Raw genomic sequence first — 22,616 nt, 5'->3', positions numbered from 1 at the left:
TTATTTTTTTAGATTTTCCCCTATTAAGTGCTATGTGATCAAATCTAATACCTATTTAATTAGAGACAGTTTGGTCATATTATCTATTTTTCTCTATGGGTTAGTATTTTGTTAAGAGTGTCCAATTGGCTAAGTGGACACTCTTTTTGATCTGGAGTGAGTATTAATTATCCAGTGAATTATGTCCGCCGCTACTGATATAAATCAGATTGTTGAAGAATAATGTCACCAGCTGAGTCATTAATCGCTCCTACTAACTTATTTTTTGTTGACTTTGAGATCATTAAATGGGGTTTTCATGTGAAAAGAAAGTTTTTTTTTTTGTTTTGTTTCTTGATTTGAAATTTGACCCCTCTTTTTTGTAAGACAAAATTAAGTTGCTTTCGTCTAAAAATATATGTTAGCATTATTTGATGTTGAGACGATTGATTATAAGTTGAAAAAAGCGGGGAGGCTTTTGGATTTGGTTGGCCCCTCAAATTAAAATGACAAATTTAGAATGGGATAACATAAGGACCCTACGCCTTTAGCCATCTCTTTCTTTCATGTCAAACCTATCCTCCCCTCTCATTGTTCCAATATATGAAATGGCTATTTGTAGTGTTACAATATGTTGCCAACAATTAGTCGAGTAGAATGTGTGTGTTTTACAACCAATTACTAAACAATTTCATTCATTTCAAGCGAGAAAGTATTTTCATCATTGTCGAAATTATAATTCTTTATTGTTCGTAAGTTGAAGTCAAACAAATTATAGGTACCAACCTACCGTACTCGAAGCCGCACAAGAAAATATAACATCATATGACTTTGGTAATAGTAGGGTATTTGAAAAACTGAAAAATATCGAATTAAATTTTCTATAACCGCAACGTCTAGTACCATGAAAACCCCTAAATTTCTTGCGGGATAAGATTTGGTATTGTTTATATAGCGTTTGACTGAATATTTGTATAGTCTTATATTATATAAAAAAATAAAAATAAAAGACCATAAAAGATCATAATGACTTTGATTTCATCTTTTTGTTTTTTATTTAATGTAAAAAAAAAAAAAGAAAGGATAATCGTAAACTTTATATTGTCCACTGTATCCTATTTCTTATTCTATAAATTTACTCCCACAAAAACACATGAACTACATTTTTATATCCTTTCACATTTGTTCTTTCGTTTATAACTTATAAAAATAATTTATTGGCAACAACCTTAAAAAAGGTGGGGAAAAAAGAAAAAGAGAACCCCAGTTCAAGAAATTCAAAGAACAGATAATCAAAGTTGCAGAAACCTGCTTTTCTCATAAAGAAAAATCAAGTAAATCTTTAAAGCTTTTTATCCAATCAAGAAATTCTATGACAAAGCTGAACCCCAAAAAAGAAAAACGTAAAAATGAAAAAAGAGAAGCCCCTATATTAATAAAAGAAAAAAAAAATTCTAAAATGTGGATCTCCTCACGCTTTAGTTTAGTAGCAGCAGAAAACACTCTACTTCCTTTATACTCCCTTCGTCTCAAATTTTCTGTCGTGATAATTAGAAATAATTCTCCCTATTATTTATTATTTTAGAAGTTCAAAATACAATTAATAATTTTTTTTTCATTTTATCCTTGAAGGAATTATGTTATTAATGGCGATGATAATAAATAGAACAAATATTGAATGAAAAAATAATAATTTAGACATAATTAGTCAAATATCCTTTTTAATTAATATTTTTAATATGCATATAAGAAAATGATAAATAATTTGAGATAAAACGAGTAAAAGAAAAAAAAAAAACTAATAAAAAAGTTGGATTCCTCACTCTTTAGTAGCACAGCAGAAAACAGTCCACTTTCTTTATACTTATTACACCCATCAACTCTGTTACACTGTTGAGTGTTGACCATAATACAGCTAGGGTTTCTTCATTATTTTACTCTTTTTCTATCTCATTATTCCATTTTACACCCTGGATTTCCTACTATTTCCACTTTTCCCCCACAATAAATTAAAAACAAAAAAGCATTCACTGTCACTTCATCCCCTTTCTAATACCAGCCAACAACAACAACAACAAAAAGCATAAAAAAAAAAACGCTTAAAACCACAGTTTGAGCAAAAAAATTTGTCTCTTCTTTCAACCCTTCATTTTTCTGGGTATGAATGTATAGTTTTTCATACACAACAATGTTGGGTTTGGGTTTTCCTCAAAATTTGTCAATGCTGTTGTTTTTTGTTCTTTTTTACAGTCTTTTTACAACTAGTTCTTCTTCAGATCTGAATTCTGACCGTGACGCGCTACTCGCGCTACGCGCCGCCGTGGGTGGCCGTACTTATTTATGGAACACAACTAATACAACACCATGTAAATGGGCTGGTATTTCATGTGAAAATAACCGTGTTACTGTTCTCAGGTTACCGGCATCTTCACTTATCGGTAACCTTCCGGTTAACACCATTTCAAACTTAACTAAGCTCCGTACAATTAGTCTCCGGTTTAACCGGTTATCTGGTTCACTTCCTTCTGATTTTTCTAAACTTACTGAGCTACGTAATCTTTACCTTCAGGAAAATAACTTTACCGGTGATATTCCGTCTTCTTTTTTTACCCTTCATTTTATGGTACGTTTAGATCTTAGTAACAACAATTTTACTGGTGAGATACCAACCGGGTTTAACAATTTGACCCGTTTGAGAACACTTATGCTTGAAAAAAACCAGTTTTCCGGGTCAGTTCCTGAGCTAAAGTTACCAAAACTTGTGCAATTTAATGTATCTGGTAATAGTTTAAATGGGTCTATTCCAAAGAGTTTAGAAAGTATGCCTGTTGATTCTTTTTCTGGAAATTCACTTTGTGGGAAACCACTTGAAATTTGTCCTGGAAATGGGACTCAACCTGCTATAGCTACTGGTGGTATTGAAATTGGAAATGGATCACATAAGAAAAAGAAGTTATCTGGTGGTGCAATTGCTGGTATTGTTATTGGATCTATAGTGGGGTTTGTTTTATTGTTGTTGATTTTGTTTGTGTTGTGTAGAAAGAGGACTGGTAACAACAATGCTAGGTCTGTTGACGTGGCAACGTATAAGCACCCGGAAACTGAGGTTTCTAGGGATAAGCCGAGCAATGTGGATCCTGAAAATGGCGGTGGGAATAACGGGTATTCAGTGGCGGCTGCTGCTGCTGCTGCAATGACGGGTAAAGGGGGGGAGAGTGGTGGAAATGTGGTTAAAAAGTTGATCTTTTTCGGGAATTCTGCGAGGGTTTTCGATTTGGAGGATTTGTTGAGAGCTTCAGCTGAGGTTTTAGGGAAAGGGACGTTTGGAACTGCGTATAAGGCGGTTTTGGAGATGGGGACTGTTGTAGCTGTTAAGAGGTTGAAGGATGTGACTATATCTGAGATGGAGTTTAGGGAGAAGATTGATGCTGTTGGAGCAATGAATAATGAGAATTTGGTGCCTCTTAGGGCATATTATTATAGCAGGGAGGAGAAACTTCTTGTCTATGATTATATGCCAATGGGAAGCTTGTCTGCACTTCTTCATGGTGAGTCAAAGTTAAAATTTTCCTTAAAACAATGATAGTAATAATTTTGTTGTTGTAGGTGCATATATTACAGTTCTTCCAACTTTTGATTCAATTAGTGCAGCTTTTCTTGCTTTTCTATGAATTGGTTAGTTGGACTTGTTGTTTGCTTTACTTGATGCAGTGCCTCTTTTGGGGGGAGAAATCTAACTGAATGAAAGAAAAATTTCTTGTTTTAGCATGCCTAATGTGTACTTATCAGCATGCTTCACGCAACTCTACGTGCCTGATGTCTTTTGTGCAAGAAAAAGTTGCAAGCGGAACTCTGTTTTCTGTATTCTTGGTTGTCATAGCATAATTGTTATTCCACAATATCCTTAACCTGCACTAATTGAATCTATTATATGGCTTCACCTTCTAGAGTGTTATTGCTAGAGGACTAAATGTTCTGTTTAAATATAATGCATCTATTCGACTCGTGATTAGTCTTTGCAAGTGTGCATCTCGTATGATTTTGAACATTTCTCAGTAGATTTGCTAGAGGTGCATCTGTGAAATGTTGCTATTACAGCCGATGAAACTCGAAACTTGTTAAATGAGCAAACAGCTCGTAAGATGTTTTCTACAATTTTATTTGTGGTATTCACTACCAAGCTCTGTTATTTTCCAGGAAACAAGGGGGCTGGGAGGACACCACTGGATTGGGAAGTCAGGTCAAGCATTGCCCTTGGTACTGCTCGGGGCGTTGAATACCTACACTCTCAAGGTCCAAGTGTCTCCCATGGGAACATTAAATCATCCAATGTTCTCCTCACCAAATCATACGATGCACGGGTCTCAGATTTTGGTTTAGCGCAGCTGGTTGGACCTCCAACTTCCCCGACTCGAGTTGCTGGATATCGTGCTCCAGAGGTAACGGACCCACGCAAAGTTTCCCAAAAGGCAGATGTATATAGCTTTGGTGTATTGCTTCTTGAGCTTCTCACTGGGAAGGCACCCACTCATGCCCTCCTGAATGAGGAAGGTGTTGACTTGCCAAGGTGGGTCCAGTCCATCGTTAAAGAGCAATGGACTTCAGAAGTTTTTGATATCGAGCTCCTCAGGTACCAGAGTGTCGAGGAAGAAATGGTGCAACTTTTGCAGCTTGCAATAGATTGTGCGGCTCAATATCCTGACCACAGACCTTCGATGTCCGAGGTCTGTGAGCGGATTCAAGAGCTCCGTCGCTCAAGCGTCGGGATTACTCAAGAACCATCTGATCTTGTCGATGAATCTGATTGAGGTGGTACTTAGTCCTTTACATGTGCAGTACTTGAACTAAAGAAGCACCATTTGATGAGCATATTAAACTTTCATGTTATCTGTTGGTTAGTAAAGCCTTATCTTCTTTCATTTAAATTTAACAATTTATGCCCCTTCCTTTTCCTAGTTCTCCAATTAGTAGCCCTTCACATTTTCCTTTGTGGGGGGCCAATCTCTGTACCATTTGTTCTTGTTGGGTGGATAATGGTTTCTGTAATTATTACTTTCATCCTTTCCTTGGCTTTTACTTCAACTAACTTTGTGGAGAACTTAATACCTACCTACAAGTTGTATTTTCATTAGGAGGTTTGTTGTTTGGTTGTAGTAAATTAGTGAAGTTGCCATGCTTTGTTTGTGGATCAGGACTAAGTTTCTTTGGATTCACGGGTTGTGTACCCTCTTTACTTCGTTTTTGGTGATCACTATCATTTTATCTAGGTCCTAAGTCTTCTTTCTTGGAAGTTGGCTACTTTTTGTGGTACTTCTTGGAAGTTGGATGATGGCATAAAGAAACATATGTCTTGGGGTTTAGGCATCTTTTTTATTTTGCCTCGTTGCTAGCACCAGCTAAGCTATTGACCAGGCATGTGTGCCTTTGATTATGGATATTGCTGAATCCAGTTTTAGATATAACACATCGAGCTAAGTTTCTCCCAAGTGGAAGCTAATGAATTTTTCAAGGTTTTCCAAGTTTTTTTTTCTTTTTAAAAAAAGGTGCAATGTGGTTGAATCACAGTTGGAAAATTTATTGTAAGGCCCCATTTGTCCATACAAAGTTTTTTTCTTTTTTCAACTTTTTTTTTTTTTCCAAAATATTGTTTGGTTATACGTTGGGCACTTGGGCTGAAACTAGTCTTAACCAGTTTTTCAACTGTGAAAATCTTCAAACTTCTAACTTTTTCAATTGAAATACATGTCTAAACACAACTTCAACTTCCAAATATCATTTTTCAACTTTAAAAACTTTGTTCAAGTTTCAACCAAGTCTTTGTGCAAACGCCTATTAAGACTCATTGAGAGTCTGAAAAACTTGAAGTTGTGAAACTCAAAGTGAAATCCATGAAAGGAGTTGACTAATGCAACAACGGCTTTCAAATATACATTGCAAAACTCGCTCTCTCAATTAAGAACCTATTGAGTTTAAATTATGGATCAATCATTGATATTGACAGCTGAAAAAGTGCCACAACTAGTGATCATGAAAACCCTAATAAAAGAGTGACAGAGTACGTTACTATGGTGGTCCGCATTTTCTGAATACAAAATTGTGGGTATTGGGAGAGTGAGCAGACAGTGAAACTTGGTGGTCCATTCGTAACTTTGTTAGCATCCAAAGCATTGAAAGGAGTTTTCCATACCTCTCAAAGGTCTCATCATCCTTGGATCTTTTTGGCATTTGGGCCAATTGACAAGCTTCTAATAGCCAAAATTATCAAATAAATAGACAAGAAACAAAATTGTAAAGTAAACCATTTCAATCTCTGAACCCTTTTTTTGGTGATATTTCCATTATATATTGACTTGCTCTGTCCTGACAGGCAATTTGATTTGAAGTTGTTGTGTAGCTGTTTTTCACTCCAGAGTCCATGCAATTGAATGCCTTGGCATGTGCTATAGCCTATCACAAATAAGGTTTCCTCCCTTGGGGTGGACCACCCATCACTTCTGAACATGCATTTGCCCCAGTCACCATTATCATACTCTTATCCTCAGAGGTATTACCTAATCGTTAATGAAGTGGGTAAATTTTTTAAGAAATTAGAGCTTAAAATTTAAGTAGAAACAAAAAACTTTAAATGATTTCTCCCCGTATGTTTAAATCTTGGTGAACGGGTTACTGAGTACATGTATTGGTGAAATATAGTACTTAATTGATAGAATAGTCAAAATACACACAAGTCGTTCCGGACACTACTTACCAAAAATTGATAATCATACTCTTGATAAATTATCACTTCTGTACAATGCCTTGCCTCAATCATCATTTATCATACTCTATCGTTAAAGGTATGGCCTGACCATTAATGAAGTGGGCAAGAATCTTAAGAGACTCGGACTCAAATATTAGCAGAAATAAGAAGTTTAAGGTGATCTCTCATCATATACAAGTTTTGGTGGCAGAATTGCTCAATACATGTACTGATGAAAGGTAGTACGTACCCGATAGAATAGTCGAGTACGCACAAGTGGACTAGGACACCACTTTACCAAAAGAAAATATCATACACTAACTAAATTGTGTGAAACCTTCTTTTAAAACCGAAAAAAAAAAAACAATGGAATGGTTTTCAAATACAACCACCATATTTTAGCTTTGCACAAACATACAAAATATAAGCTATGAAGCAAGAGAAGACTTTAGTGTAGGTAGACATAAGAAAGATTTCATCCACCCCATCCTACTTCATGTGCAATGTCTCTTATAAAATTCGAAGTATGTTATCTTCGAGTTGATTTTTCAAATGCTAATATATTTTTATTTTTTTTCAATTCTCGAAATTAAAAATGAGGTCCAAGCAAGTACCAAATAATCATAAGGACTAGGATATTTTATAAAGTTATTTTGCTTAATAAGATTATGAGGCTTAGGTTTTAGGTACAATGGAACATTGTCATATGATTCTGCATTTATCAAGTACTGTAAGAACCTAATCCACCTAATTAAAGGCTGTACCAAATAAAATTTGAAATTAGGTTGAATCAACAGAAGATGATGATACAAAAAAAAACTAAATATACATACAAGTTAGATCAAATATGTACAATTTGTCTCATTTAGTTGCGTATAAAATGCATGTACTCACCATCTTTTTTTGTAATTTATGAGTTTTGCAAGAAATCAACCTTGGCCTTTTTGTTAATTGATTCTCCGACCATTATAAATAATATTACTTCTTGTGAACAAGTACCTAAAATTATCATTCTGAGTAAAATAACATACAGGTATGTAGCTGTTTATTATTTTATTTTACCTTTTTTGGCCTTTGTGCTCCAGTTCTGGATTAAGGGTGGACAAGAGGACAAAGATTAAAGCTTTATTAACACTAATCAATGACAAACTCGACGAGTGCGCCATAATTAATGTAGTATAAGTAGTGTAATTGGATTATTATTATTTTTTTGGTTGAATAGAGTAGGATTAATTAAATTGAAAATCTCGGCAAACTCTTAAGCATGTGTATGTTTTCAGAGATTTATTTTTTCTATTCTGACATACTAATATTGTTAACATGAAAGTGGAATCCAAAGAGGGTGCTTGAGTAGATTTATGAGCTGATATAAGCACTTTCTAGCTTACATATGCACCAAAAGCTTATGAGCATCACTAACATATAAGTAATTTTCGGCTTATCCAGACATTTCGATGAACTGATAAAGCGCTTATAAGTCAAGCATTATAAGTCAAAATATAGAAATCATAAGTTGATCACCTTTAACTTATTACTTTGCAGTATACAAGTTTTTTTAGTTGGTCCATAATTTTACAATTTTATCCATAATCTCCATAGTATCTTTCCTAAATATTTTCCCTTAACTCCATCTTCATTTTATTTTCATCATTCACTCTTTTTCTTGTACCATAAAACATATTTTTTTGTAAATATCGTTAAGGACATTTCAGTCTTTTAAACAAAAAAGAAGGGGCACTTAGCAGGAATGCCCTTATTACGGGGTGGTCTTTAAGTTTTGCCCTTCAAAATGGTGGTCTTTAAAGTTTGCCCTTCGCTAGGGACCGCTTGGTCACGGGTTCAATCCCAGCCTTCAAAAGGAAAAATTAAAAAAAAATTCGCAAGGCATAAGTTCGGGAAAAAAGGCGAGTTATAACTGCGCATAAAAATATGCCACTGGTGCATGTTGCAACGTAAGGCGAATTTGCGAAAATGCGGACCATGCAAGTTACGCAAAGGCGAAATTTCTTTCTTACAACCCTTTATGCCTTGCGAAAAAAAAAATTAAATTTTCCTTGAGAGGGATTCAGACCGTGACCAAGGGTCACAACGAAGACAAAGCTGTAAAGACCACAATTGAAGGCAAAGCTCAAAGAATACCCAAATGAAGAAGGGCAATCCACGCAAAAGAAAAAGAAAAAGAAGTATTGATAACCACTCAAAAGCCCTGAATTGTTTAGAGGAGTTAATTCCCTGGATGGTCACTCAAGTTTTAGAAAATTTCTCTGAAAGTCGGCTTTTGTTTCATTTAGGATAATGAAGTGACTCAAGTATATTAACTTTTCATAAAAGTACCCTAAATACCTCAAAGAGTCTCCTTCTCTCCCCCAATTGGCATGCCCGTCATTAGAGCCTCATATTTTTTAAATAATACTTGTTTAACTCATCAAACTCATTTAATTAAATTCATATTTTATATCTAATCAAATGTGAACCGGTTTAAAAACGGCAAAAGAACAAACTAGCATGTAATCTAAATGAATTAGAATAAAAAGATGAATTCTTTAAATCTATAAATATCAAAATAAAAAAATTGAATTTGAGTTACTTTAGAGCTTTAGTTTATATATTGCTAGACATTAACATGACAAGTCGGAATATCTATATCATTACATGAAATAAATTAAGAATATAGTATATTTCATATAAGAATAATAATATAATATTTTAAAATAAAAAATAAGAATAATAATATAATATTTTAAACAAGTATTATAGTAATGAAAATTCTGAGAAATAGAAAGATCTCGATGGTATGGAATGGAGATGCCAAAAATTATACACTACATACATAAAAGTAAAGAGGAAAAATTTGCACTGGCTTTATTTTTTAAAATATACGATTTTATTAGATTTTTTAAAAGTTAAACCGATACGGATGTAATCTTTGTGTTATTTGTGTAATTCTATTTTAATGTGGAAAGAATATGTTGTTTAATGTGGAAAAAATTATGCTATTTAAAAAAACTTGAATTTGATAGAAAAATTAAATTTCTTGAATTTGAATAGAAAAATTAAATTACTTGAATTTTAATTTAAATTGAAATATATTTGTATCGGGATTTAAAGAAAATTTAGATTTGAAAAAGTGGCTTAATAGAAAGTATGGTTTGATTCTTTTGCCGCTTTTTAATCAGGTCATATTTAATTGGATATAAAATATGAATTTGATTAAATAAGTTTGATCAGTTAAATATGTCTATTATTAAAAAAAAAAAAAAAACTGGGACTTTAGTGACATGGCATGCCAACTAGGAGAAAAGGAGGCTTTTGAGGTGTTTAGGTACTTTTTAGGGAAAGTGGTGATACATGAGTGATCTTATTATCCTAAATGAAACAAAAGTGACTTTTGTAGGAAATTATCTAAACTTGAATGACCATTCAAGAAATTAACTCTTATTTAGAGGGTTTCTGATTAGACGACCATAAATGGACTTTTGGGCTTATTGAGAGGTGTACTGGAATGGTTTACCACTAAGTTGGGCCAAGTGCTCAGATCGCCATATTCTGATAGATCATTTGCACTTTTGGTCCTCTTTTGTGCTGGTTTTTAATTTTCAACTTCCATGCAACCAACTTTTGTGTTATTCTCGGGATATAAGTTTATATTTTAACATTATAATATCTTACAAGTTATGCCCAACACGCTCAAAAAACATATGTCCAGCTAGGCATAAGTTCGATTATGAATGACAAAAATTAAAAACCAGTCCAATTGAAGAGCGCAAATTAAAGACCAGTCCATTTGAAGGACAAGCCGTGCAACTTCTAAACATATTATGGCTCACATTTGCACAGAGACGGCTTCATTTTCCCATCCAACCAACAAATACTCCATTCCTACCATACTGTTCTCTTTTCCTTTTATTATTTATGAGTGTGAACCAAACTCAACCGAAGGACAAGTCTGTTGCTACTTCGTCTTCAGTTCCCGGTTCAATCTTCCCCTTTCCTAAATGAAGAGCCGATTCACCACTTTAAGAAAGTATTTTCCGTTGATTGCTCTGTATGAATTTACAATGGAAAAACTCTTGCTTGTTATTGCCCAAAATATTCTTCATTCATATAATATGATAAGTTTAAATGGAGTATATTTCAAAGGAAGAAATGATAGCACAAAGCTTCAAAATACTGCATATATATTGCAGCAGCACTAAATTTCTCTTCTCCAGATTCTTATGCCAAACCAGAGAAGATTGACGGAATCTGGATATATCGAATCCAAGATCAAGCTCTAGCCACCATTGTCGTTGACTTGTACTGTCGACATCAGATCACACATTGCATTTTCATAATCCAGAGAAAAAAAAAAGAGTTCACGTTTTTAGAAAGTTCACAGTACTTCCCTATTGCCTGGCTTAGCTATTAAAGAAACAAAGCAGAAAATCTAGCTCGCTCGGGAGATGCAAGTGTTGAATGCAATAATATAGAAGCTTCAAAATTAACTTTCAAAAGATTTCACCACAAGACAAGGGATTAGAAAACAAAATCATTACCTTTTCATGGCAAGCACACAGAAAAACAATAGGGTACTTTCCTGGCATCGCTAATTATGCAATTTTATTTGTCCTCTTTCATTTCAAAGGCAAAAACAACCAATAAGAGACCTTGGACTAATCTTAACTCCACGAAATTAGCCAGGACCTGGAGCGCGAACAGGTTAGAGAAAGAGAGAGACCGCTAGCGGACGAGACAGATACTTGCAGGAACAAAAATTTGTAAAGAGAAGTCCGGTCACCTTTACACACGGGTTTGTTTTTATTGCTGTTGAGGCAAAATTATAAGTACAATAAGAGGCCTTAATGCCAATGACTGGAGGGCCTCTCGCGACTGTGCATGGCAACAGAAGAGAAATACAAACTAAATGAAACCTCACAGCAATTTACTTGTTTGTATGACATAAAACAGATCCCCCGGTAGTCAGTCAGTCTTTAAGCGGCTTATATATATCTGCAACAGGGTCAACAAAAAGCTTCAATCATCTTCAGAAGCATAATATTAGTGCTACAGAATAGAACACCATTAGGCAAGCACATTCATTTACAGAATAGAATACTATTAGGCAAGCACATACATTTACAAGGTACACAGACAGGAGATGGTTGGCTGGCCATTCTTTTCATAACATCAGCCCAACAGAAAACTCAAATCTGATACTCTGGCATGCAAGGGCACTTTGGCTATGCATTAGGATTTGTCGGCTGGCTGATCATCTTTCCAACCCTTTGAAAGCAAATCATAATTGATAGATGCAAGCTGGGAGAGATTCTGCAGGAAGAGAAGTCAATAAAATTAGACCAGTCGTTGGAAGTATGGAATGACTCCCTGGCGCCAAAAGAGAACATCACATATAACAAAAATGTAATGTCGATCGAAGCTAAAAGATTTATGTTAGATTAATTAAATGACAGGTAAGAGGTGTTAATAAATGTTAAAGTTGTTCAGTGCAACAAAACGCGTCTCATAAAATTTGTCTTTCTGAAGCACTTATAGACGAATAAATTTAATACTAAAAAATGTAGTAACCCCCTAATTTAGGAAAAAAACCAAAAGTAAGTTGGCAAGAAAAAGTTGCCATGGACTATGAAAAAAATGAAGACTTCCATTCTGCCATAACATGTTATAGGTACCATAAGATGTACAGTAACACTGAATGTGCTCCCCCCTCCCTCAGCCTAAAACTGATGAAATGCTAACTGATTTTCTTCTTCATCCAGAAAGCTTATAGAAAAACAGCTGTGCGTCAAGCCCAAGCTAGTTTGATCAACGGTATGAATCCTCAGCATCCATTCTGCAGCATCTTGGCTCGTTTCACAAAAATACATCCTCTTTTTTTTAGGAAAAGTTCGGATTTCTCTAAAACTAGAAATTTTGTGTAGTTTCACGGGTCCCGGTATTATCTTGGTAACATCATTGTGATTTGTGAGGCTGGAACCCTCTTTGTTCAGATTGAACCTTAGAATTACTTTAGTCTTGACTCATGATGTTAACTCTTTCTTCTTCAAATTTTATATCTTTAGTTCTTTCTTATCGTTCTTGAGCCGAGGGTTTATCGGAAACAACCTCTCTACCTTCCAAGATAGGGGTAAGGTTTGCATACACGCTACCCTCCCCAGACCCCACTTTGTGGGATTACACTGGGTATATGTTGTTGTTGTTGTTGGTTCTTTCTTGTCGTTATGGGTAGACTTATTTTTAAAGCCACGTGGCATTTTTTTAATTAAAAAACAAGCTAAATGATTTTTCAAAAAAATTTCCATAAGCAAAAGGGGTATATGTGCGCCATTTGTGTAACGGTAGGGGTATATATGCACCATTTTTCTAACGAGGGGTATATCTACTCTAAATCACAATGTTGAGGGGTATATATGCACCATTTTTCTAACGAGGAGTATATCTACTCTAAATCACAATGTTGAGGGGTATATTTGCACCTTTTCTATCATTCTATTCTCTTTCTCTTAGAAATTTGCGACAAGATATTTGAATTTGCTGCATCTAAGCATCGCAAACACATCTATGGTTCAATTTTTCTGTTGACTATCTCGCTAGTTTCATCAATTATAGCACAACATGATTTGCAAATACCATACACCATGAAACTTCATCTTGTATACTATTGGTCAACTCATCCATAACTAGGTTAAAAGAGTATATACACAAGGCTTCTGTATCTCCATGGTTATAGGAATCTCTTTTGTATCTCCTCACATTGTGTTGCGACTCCTTTCTACCTATCATTAATGACATTTATGTATGTGATAAATTCCATTCTCCTCCCACACCACCAAATCACCAAGTTATTTCTGCACTCTACCATACTTTTCTCCACGTGAAGTTCTTGCTTCCTCTCCTCATAAATTTCCATCAATTTTCTTAGCATAAATATAAAACTGAATTGTATTTTTGGGCATTGTGAATTTACTTGGCAGGTGTGGTCCATGTTCATAGCAAACTTTGGCATTCATTGGACAAGTCCTATAACGTTCAGGAGTGTGTTAGAGTGCTGGGAAGATACATGTCCAGATGCATCCCTAAAGAAGATGTGGAGTGCCATTTCTCTTAGCATAGCGTGGACTATATGGAAAGAAAGAAATTAGAGGTGTTTCGAAGGCAAAAAGGAGCAGTTGCAGTCTGTGAAATACAGTTGTTTGCACAATGTGTACAATTGGAAAGATGGAAATGTTGTTATGAATTTAGATGAGATGCTAGACTGCTTAGGTTTCTACTGTCATCTAGCTTGCATTTTGTGTACTTTCGCAGTATCATCTTGATACTGTTTTTTAATGAAACCTTAGCTTATCGAAAAAAAGAAACAAAAAAAAAAAAAAAACCACAAACCCAAACTGGTCTTCCGTAACCTGTGGAGTGTGTCCTGAGGGTTAAATCTAAGCTCCATCACTTTTTCCCAGTATGACTCACAGGTTAAATACCACGATGGTTATATAACAGAATCAAGAAACTCTTTACTTGTTTAGTATCTTTCCGCTCCTTGTTCTAACATTGAATTGCTTAGTACGCAGAAAAGATGCAAAGTGATAACAATCAAAAGCAAAGCAATCATGAATCAAGTGTTGTAGATCAAGTGTGATTGAACAAAAAACTACCTTAAATGAGAAGTTACTAAAAGAGTAATTGACGTTAGAGCCTGACTCAAACTCTGCAAGACCACCACACTCATCAACCTGCGCAGCAATGCATTGAGAAACCAGCTCAACAGAAAAGGAAAAAAAAAAAAAAAAACTCACAAATAAACCTTAAATACATTGATTGTAAACATACCAGTTCATCATGGCGATTACTTAAACAGCTGCTACTACCACTAACACTACCGCCGTCGCTAGAATCCTCAAATTCACTGCCTGCGTATACACGTTCATCTGAAGGATTCCAAGAGAAGCGACTAGTGAAGTAACTTGTATCCTGTGCATTTTCTGAAGCAGGCACAAATGCAGCCTGAAAGACATACAAGCATTGGTGCAACAACTATCAGCTTACATGGGACATCATTTACCTATCAGCTACTATAGATAGAGTAAAAATGAAATAGAGATTGCAGTCAAACCTTCTGCCTAGCAAGTGTGTCCCAGTTAATATCCCTGAAAAAAGGGTGCTGCTTCACCTGCAGAAGAACTATATTTAGTTCCAGATGAACTCCAAAGATATAAACTTTAAAGAATGAATAGAACTATGTTCATATCAATGCTACAATGGAAAATGAGTCTTACCTCTGAGGCTCCTCTGGCTCCAAGTCTCTGGTTGGGATCTTCGGTAAGAAACCTGAAATTTTCAATGACAGCAGCCTGAAGTTTGAGAAATGGATAACATATAGCTCTATGATACATCTGTTAGACAGAGAAACAAATCATGTTTAATTTTATTTTTTTGATCTGTGTTTTTATTAACTTCGAGAAGAAAGTCGTGTTGTACTTATATTCCTTTTATAAGTAGTTGCGTTTAATATTTTTAAAGCTTGGTCATCCTAATACAAATCACCAATCACCAAGACATAGAAGACATAGACAAGACTAGTAAAATCTAGTTACTGCACTCGAAGATTGTGGGATTACACTGGCTATGATGTTGTTTCAAAAATTAAGGAATTAACTCAACTACATAATAGTATTGGATGGAAAAAAAGAGATAATAGTATTGGGATGAAATGGGCCCAGATAGAGCCGAATGGATTCAGTGGATTCGTGTAGGCATAGTTGATTCATTGAACTCCATACCAAATAGCAGGTTTAAAACCCTAACTCATTGTCATTTGGCAAAACAGATTTAGGTGTCATTTGGTTTGCGGACAAAGTTATGCAGGGATCATAATACTGGGATTAATAATCCCTGGATTATTTAGTACTAGTGCTTTGTTTGGTTCATTGAATTAAAAATGGAATATACAGCGTGTAATGCAAGGCAAGGCTGCGTACAATAGACCCTTGTGGTCCGGCCCTTCCCCGGACCCCGCGCATAGCGGGAGCTTAGTGCACCGGGCTGCCCTTTTTTTTTTTTTTTACAGCGTGTAATGCAAAAAATGTGTTTGGTTTGAAGCTAGATAAACTTGGATAAAGTTTTGTTTCCAAATTTAACCTTGTATATATGTGAATCATAACAGGTCTGGGGTAATATCCCACCTCCAATGTAGGAAAAATAATACCATGATTTTGGTATTAGATTTATGCTGGTATTAGCTAATACCAGTAACCAAAACACTGGACAAATATTATCCAAAATTTTGTACCCGAATTAGAACCCTAATCCCAGTAACCAAACGGGCCCTTAGTGATTTAAGTGGTCACATTTATCCTTTCTGTAGTGAAACTTTTTTCCTGTCCTGACAAAAGGATTTTGTTTGTTTTGAACACTCTCAGAGAAAGTAGTGTCTACATTTGGGAGTCTCCAAAGTGCATCCATGGACATAAAAACTTCAAGATGGAAAAGAAACTAGCTAAAAGCATTTGAAATTTGATATAGTGTCACAACTGTTGACCAATTTAAACAATTTACAGAAAACTTTTAATATAAAACACCAGTGGTTGTCGTCAAAACCAATTTAATGATTCACTGCCTCTTGAAGGCCAGAAAACTGATTACTTATTTAGGAAAAATTACATTTCATAATTCACATGCTTCTGCCCAAAAACAAGAGAAAACAAAACAAAGTACTCACGGTTGAGAAGGAAGATTACTTTGGGTTTCATAAGAACAGCCAGATATTCTCTTACCGGTCAATCAGATCATATGCCTCAGGACTCATTTCCTCGGGAACTCCGGGCCAAGGTATATTACGATTGAGAATATTGTCGAATATTTTCTGAATACATGAAGGTTAATACAAAATTTAGAATTACTTATGCAAAAACATCTGATATACATATATATATATATATAGATATATATATATATATTATCCAAAGAAGCAGAAAGCCCTCAAAGAGTGCCACTGCCAGCAATTAACTGTTTAGAGCAAATTCGACATTTGTCAGCTACATTCACATTTTTATTCAAAAATTAGTGACTGATATTGTTAACTGTAAAAAACAAAATAATTAAAAATGTGTGATTCATTAAAAGAAACAACAATACTCCCTTGGTCCCAATTTATTTGGCAGTTTTTGATTTGGCATTGAGTTTAAGAAAGAAAGAAAGATTTTTGAAACTTGTGGTCTATACCAAGGACATTTGTGTGGCTATAAATTATTTCATTAAGGGTAAAATGCGAAGTTTAAGGTTAAATTGGTTCTAAATAAGTATGACATACTTCTTGGGATAGAAAAGTATGGCACATAAATTGGCACAGAAGGACTAACCGATAAAAAGGTAACAAATAAATGGTATCTATTTGCTAGCTAAATTGTTTATGGATTTGAGAAAGCAAAACTATAAAGTGGTCAAATTTAACTTTTTCTGGTAAGTAAAAATATAACTTGACGACAAAATTCATAAAATTGTCATGAGTATACCAAGGATCTATTTAGCTTATCCAACTAGTTTGGGACTGAGGCATAGTTCATTGATTGGTAACTCATATCATGAAATAGCATTTCACAAAACCTATAAGTGATGTTGTTAGTAATAGATCCATAAAACATTTAGCAACAAAGTCCAAAATTTACTGGAACTTCCTTTTTGATCTTTATTTTTACTTAATTAAACTCATTTAACAGAAAGAAGAAAAAGAAAGAAACTCTTAACACCAAACAATACTTTTCTCTTCTACCTACCCTAACCCCCTCCAACCTAGCAAGCCCTATTGTCTTTCCTCCCTGGGTGACTCGAAGTCCCAACCAAATAATTGGGAATAGGCTCTGCCACTAGAGCAGCCCTCACTGTCAACTCTAAGCAATACTAAGTAAATAAGTTCTTATCACATGACACATATTTACTCTAAAAAATTAACTTAAAGTCTGGATAATGCTCAAAAACTAGAAATAAAATCAGAAAATAGAGAGTCAATGTAAGGGCAGGCTGTCCCTAGTGTTACAATTGTGAAAGCAAAGCGAAAATCTCATAAACACGCTATTCCCTTTATAAATGAAGATCTAAGTTGTTTTTATAATACGCTTAGGTCCTGTTTGGTTTATTCCTTTTCACTCGTTTTTAAGACTAGATCAGTTCTACTAATAAAATTGTTTATCATTTGTGGAACTCATTTTCTTTTTTACTATATCCACATATTTCTCTAATACAAATGGTTAGTATGAAATCAGTTATTTAATGTACGTTGAATCAATTAAAATCGATTTCATATTCCAAATGAAACAAGCTGCAGGGAAATGAGCATACTTCCCATATAAAAACTAGCACTATTTCAAGTATTCCAACCTTATCCTTCCAATTTTATCGGATGTCCCTAAAAAGACATTTAAAGTATTCCGAACTATGACATCCTTTTCCATAATTGGGAAAATTGCTTTAGGCAATATAGAAGAAAAGCACTGAACCTAAGGTAAAGCATAAAGAACAATAGTTGGTCATTCTTCTATATAAACAAATAATCATGTCACATGGGAAAAGAAAGAATAAAGAAACAAGTACTACAAATTATTAACCTGAGGATGCTCCGCATTGAAAGGTGGAATGCCAACAATCAACTCAAAGAGAATAACACCCACAGACCACCAATCAGCCGTGAAACCTGAAAAAAGTCAAGCTGTGGTAACCACTTAACAAGAAACATGATGGCACAAAAGAAGAATGCTTTCACGTCCATATAGTTTTCTCACAGGTCCAATGTAAGTCACAGCCACAAAGATATGACAAGTTAAAAAAAGATCAATACGATGATCTGACGAACTTTAAAAAACAAGTAACAATTTCGACAATATCCTCCCCCACCCCCAACCCCAAAACAAACCAATTCTACTAGAGTTACAACTGCCAGGTCCCCTAAACACCAAGAAGAAATTATGCAATTACACCACAAGAGTAAGTAAGAAGGGGAAAAGGTAATTAGTCTGGCAACAGATTGATTGTACATCTGATTGCTTCATCTGCTACTTCTCAAAAGATAAATCGGAAATTCACTGTCGCTGAAGGCAGAGAACAACAAATAACAGAAATACAAACCATGCCCTGTTCCTAGAAGGATTTCGGGAGCCAAATAGTCTGGTGTGCCAACAGCAGAACGTTTCTCGCGCCTCTCCTGCTGATGCTCAGGCGCCAATAACTGAAATTCATCGTCTTCCATCATGGATGTTCCACTAACTGCTGGACCAGACAATTCATCTGTGCTATTGATAAGACCAACTTTAGATAGCCCAAAGTCTGTCAACTGTAGACAATACCACCATTCAAGCAAACTCATCAGCATGAAAACTGCATACTTGAACATAATACTTAATAAACTTCAAACCAGAAACCACAAAAGAAGCAGTTCTATCAGCAATTTTTGCATTAGAGCTTGAACATTATCAGGATCTACATGCAAAAGAGCAGAATAACAGAATTTCAACCTGACTAAGAAAAAGAACTAATGTAGTTCACGCAATTTTTTCCAAAGATGAGCTGCTTTTCGAAAATGGCAAACATCAGACATTAATTGACAAGACCTGCTTACATCATCAAAAACTATGAAATTACACTTGCAGTGATTTGAGCTTGAGAAGGGATAAAGTAACATAAGCATATTCCACTCAAGCCCCAAGCTCAAAAAGGAAACAAATAATATAACAAATCAAAGGATAATACAACTACAGAACAAAAAACACAGGCTGAATATAAGCCCCCAAAAGAGCTCTAGAAACAATTTGAGTTAAACACTAATGGACTAAAGGGTATATCACTTCATTAAGACCCTCAATTGCTTTTATTTATTAGAGTATTTATCATATTATATTCCATTAAAGATTCCAAGAGTGCTTTGGTTAAAAGATCTGCGGTTACATAGCATTTCAGAGTAAGCTGTTACACTCACTTTGCCAAAAGTTATGTTCATGGTGACAAACTATTGTAAAACTATTTAAACATATGCCTTAATTTTTACGTGTTCCATAGCTTTTAACTCGATATAAACAGTAGCCTTAATATTCTTTATATTCCAAACCTGGGCATTTAATCAAGATTGCAGAATACCAAATTTAGTTGACAAGCCTGACCGAAGTACACTCATGAAATTCCCCAGTTCGATGGTAGGACTATGAATTACAGGTCGACATTTGCATACATGCTAGCAAGCTACATAGTTAACAACATGGATACCGTGCATTTTTGTTATAATGGAGAAATCCCTAAAGGCAAGTTGGCACACGGTTCAACAATTAGTAGATAATGGCTATGCCCCTTTATCCTTCTGCACTTAAACATCAGGCTTTGTCCTCGCAGGGTTTAAACTCATAACGTAAGCCTAACCCAGGCATTGTGCATTGTATCCTTACCATTGAACCAAAGCCCTAGAGGGCAACATGGAACCGAACATGCATTTGCTAAGATAGAAAAAGCAAGCTGGAGGATATAAGATAATTTTCATCGCACCAATAAAGTGGGAAGAGAACCAAGAAAGCACAAGCATTATGTCAATTGCCCATCCGCCCATCACATTCCCAAGAAAGTTGAAATCTAGAACTAACATATCTTGGACTATAAGTCCCCAGTAAAATAGTCATATTTATAACAACACTTCACTCGATCAATTACACCTCAATCCCCAATTATTTGTGACCACTATATGATTCCTTTATAACCATTCTGTTTTATCGCGGCCCATTTCAGTAATAGAAAATAAGTTGTCTTTACTTATTCCACTTATTCCTACGCCAATATAAAAGTCTCCAACCATACTACAAAGGCTCCTCACAAACACAAAAAAATTGATGTGACACAACAACTAAACCTTAAGACTCAACTTATGGCCTATAGGTTCACCTATATAGATTCTTTGCTTCCATTGTGCTATATCGATTCATTGATTCAAATTATGCTCTGTTCTTAGCTAAGTTCGCTCTGATAGCACTTATAAAGTAAATAAAAAAATAAGAGAAACAGTTACCTTTATATGACCATCATGAGCAATCAACAAATTGTCTGGCTTTAAATCACGATGAACAACTCGCAAAGAGTGCAGATATTCCAGAGCAAGCACCTGACCAGCTCAGAATGTCAGATTTATGTTTAACCATGTTTTGCACGTCTGTAAGAGAGATATAAATACTCACTACTTCAGCGATATATACACGAGCAACATCTTCATCCAAGCAGCCAAGATTTCTCAACAATGAATACAGGTCCCCACCATTCAAGTATTCCATTACAAGGTACAAGTTTTCGCGGCAAGTAAATGAGTAGAAGAAGCGAACCTAGTACATAATAAATTAGTAAAACAGTTTATCATATCTAGAAGTAAAAGTTTTCTCAGTTCACCATGCTCACCACAAAGGGATTGCGGACTGATATTAAAATATCACGTTCCGCCAGAATACTCTCAACGGCATTTTTGCGTATCATATCTGCCTTCTTCAAAACCTGTAGAATAAACAAGTAAGTTGAGCAGCCACAAAAAAAAACATCCTTCATGGATACACAAAATTAACACTTGAACATTTAAGATATTGACCATTAGGCGACGACAAGGTGGATCACAAAAGCAGCATACTCTATCCACCAGCACCCAAGGAAAGGCAAGATCTCTCACCTTGAGTCGGTAAATTCCATGTCTATTCAAATAAGTATAAAGCACAGATAAGCCATAAATCATAAAACCACGTTTAGCTGATGTAGGAATAGCAGAATGGTCCTCAACCTATATCGTGGTTCCACAGACCAGAAGCTACTGAGAGGTAGAAATCATATCATCAGAGAAACCAGCAGACATGCAGATAATATATATCCAGCAGAATACAAACAGAAGAATCAGTTAAACAATGAAGAAATAACACCTCCCCGCTCAAGACATTGAAAGATATACACAAGCAGACAACTTTTTTGATAGGTAAAAGAAGCACACATATATACATCATAAGTTAATTAAGAAACTCCCTTTGAATTGCCAAAAGTAAATAGGGTAAGGACGGTTTTTAGTATTTTCTAATATACTAATATATGTATTCTTTTGGTCGAAATGTTCTCTCGTGAATCTCTTTCCTTTCATCTTCCTGAGGTTTTGTGTTCCCCTAGTGATGAAGAACATATTGCCATTATAACACAATCCTTTCCAGAAACATCCCAAATGCATCATAAATTCTTCTGCTAGAGATGAGAAAATGTATATGAAAATAAAGTGATGACATGGAGTTCTTGTCTCAGTTGTCTCTTGGCTGGGGTTCAGAGGGGCGAAGATTTACAGGTGCTGGCTCACATGTCAAACGAAAATCATCTTAAGATAAGGGAGGGAAAAAGAAGAGAAAAAGCTCAACAAATGCCACGAGAGTTCATCAACGGAAAAAACCCTACAACAGACTTTCTGCAGTACCTTAATTGCAAAGAGATCTCCAGTTGTTCTTTTTTTCGCCAAGAAAACACGGCCAAATGCCCCACGACTAATTGGTTTTATAATCTCAAAGTCATCTATAGAGGTACGGTCTTTCGAATGAATAGGACTGGTTCTCAAGCTACGAACAACATCATCTTCCAAGGGAGCATCTTCATCAATGACGGTGCTACTGAGATCAACCTTGTCATCATCAACTAGTTCGCATAGTTGCAAATACTTCTCCCTGGGGTACAAAGGAAAAGGTATTAGTCCTTCCGTTTGTTTTCTCCGCAGTCAGCACCTCCTTTCACAATTCTTACAATTATCTTTTTGTTCTCCTCAGAAAGCACAGCAAGGTATAAATCACACGTACGAAAGTAACTTACCTTATCAGCTTTTCTATACGGGTTCCAAATGTTTCAACAGTAAGTGCGTCCAGCTTTCTGCGCTCCG

At 35.3% G+C, this 22,616-nt stretch overlaps 2 protein-coding genes across 2 annotated transcripts in view; one reads left to right on the top strand and one right to left on the bottom strand.

Annotated features, from left to right (window-relative positions):
* Positions 1-1,978: 1,978 nt before the first annotated feature.
* Positions 1,979-5,061, top strand: LOC132055571 (probable inactive receptor kinase At1g48480). Its single transcript, XM_059447460.1, has 2 exons — positions 1,979-3,527; positions 4,177-5,061. The coding sequence occupies exons 1-2, from the start codon at positions 2,144-2,146 to the stop codon at positions 4,785-4,787; spliced, it is 1,995 nt and encodes a 664-aa protein (XP_059303443.1). The 5' UTR covers positions 1,979-2,143; the 3' UTR covers positions 4,788-5,061.
* Positions 5,062-11,457: 6,396 nt separating this feature from the next.
* LOC132055198 (probable serine/threonine protein kinase IREH1) overlaps positions 11,458-22,616 on the bottom strand; it is a 13,370-nt gene continuing 2,211 nt past the window's right edge. The window contains exons 2-15 of the mRNA XM_059446906.1: positions 22,550-22,611; positions 22,164-22,407; positions 21,125-21,217; positions 20,911-21,051; positions 20,745-20,837; positions 18,827-19,031; positions 18,310-18,395; positions 16,483-16,571; positions 14,986-15,037; positions 14,823-14,879; positions 14,540-14,713; positions 14,365-14,442; positions 11,832-12,025; positions 11,458-11,707 (exon numbers count right to left, since the gene is read on the bottom strand). Of these exons, the coding sequence (XP_059302889.1) occupies positions 11,945-12,025; positions 14,365-14,442; positions 14,540-14,713; positions 14,823-14,879; positions 14,986-15,037; positions 16,483-16,571; positions 18,310-18,395; positions 18,827-19,031; positions 20,745-20,837; positions 20,911-21,051; positions 21,125-21,217; positions 22,164-22,407; positions 22,550-22,611 (1,455 nt within the window). The 3' untranslated portion in view covers positions 11,458-11,707; positions 11,832-11,944. The remainder of the gene's footprint in view (positions 11,708-11,831; positions 12,026-14,364; positions 14,443-14,539; positions 14,714-14,822; positions 14,880-14,985; positions 15,038-16,482; positions 16,572-18,309; positions 18,396-18,826; positions 19,032-20,744; positions 20,838-20,910; positions 21,052-21,124; positions 21,218-22,163; positions 22,408-22,549; positions 22,612-22,616) is intronic.

The sequence above is a fragment of the Lycium ferocissimum genome, chromosome 5 (genome assembly GCF_029784015.1).
Source record: "Lycium ferocissimum isolate CSIRO_LF1 chromosome 5, AGI_CSIRO_Lferr_CH_V1, whole genome shotgun sequence".
In the NCBI taxonomy this organism is placed as follows: Eukaryota; Viridiplantae; Streptophyta; class Magnoliopsida; order Solanales; family Solanaceae; genus Lycium; species Lycium ferocissimum.
Note: the sequence above shows the minus strand (reverse complement) of the source record. Positions and strands in the feature narration are given on the sequence as shown.

What these genes read in the sequence shown, in the direction of transcription:
- LOC132055571 (XM_059447460.1), top strand. Translation starts at nt 2,144, where the DNA reads ATGTATAGTTTTTCATACACAACAATGTTGGGTTTGGGTTTTCCTCAA. An exon ending in CTTGTCTGCACTTCTTCATG is followed by an intron (nt 3,528 to 4,176) that starts GTGAGTCAAAGT and finishes GTTATTTTCCAG; the next exon opens with GAAACAAGGGGGCTGGGAGG.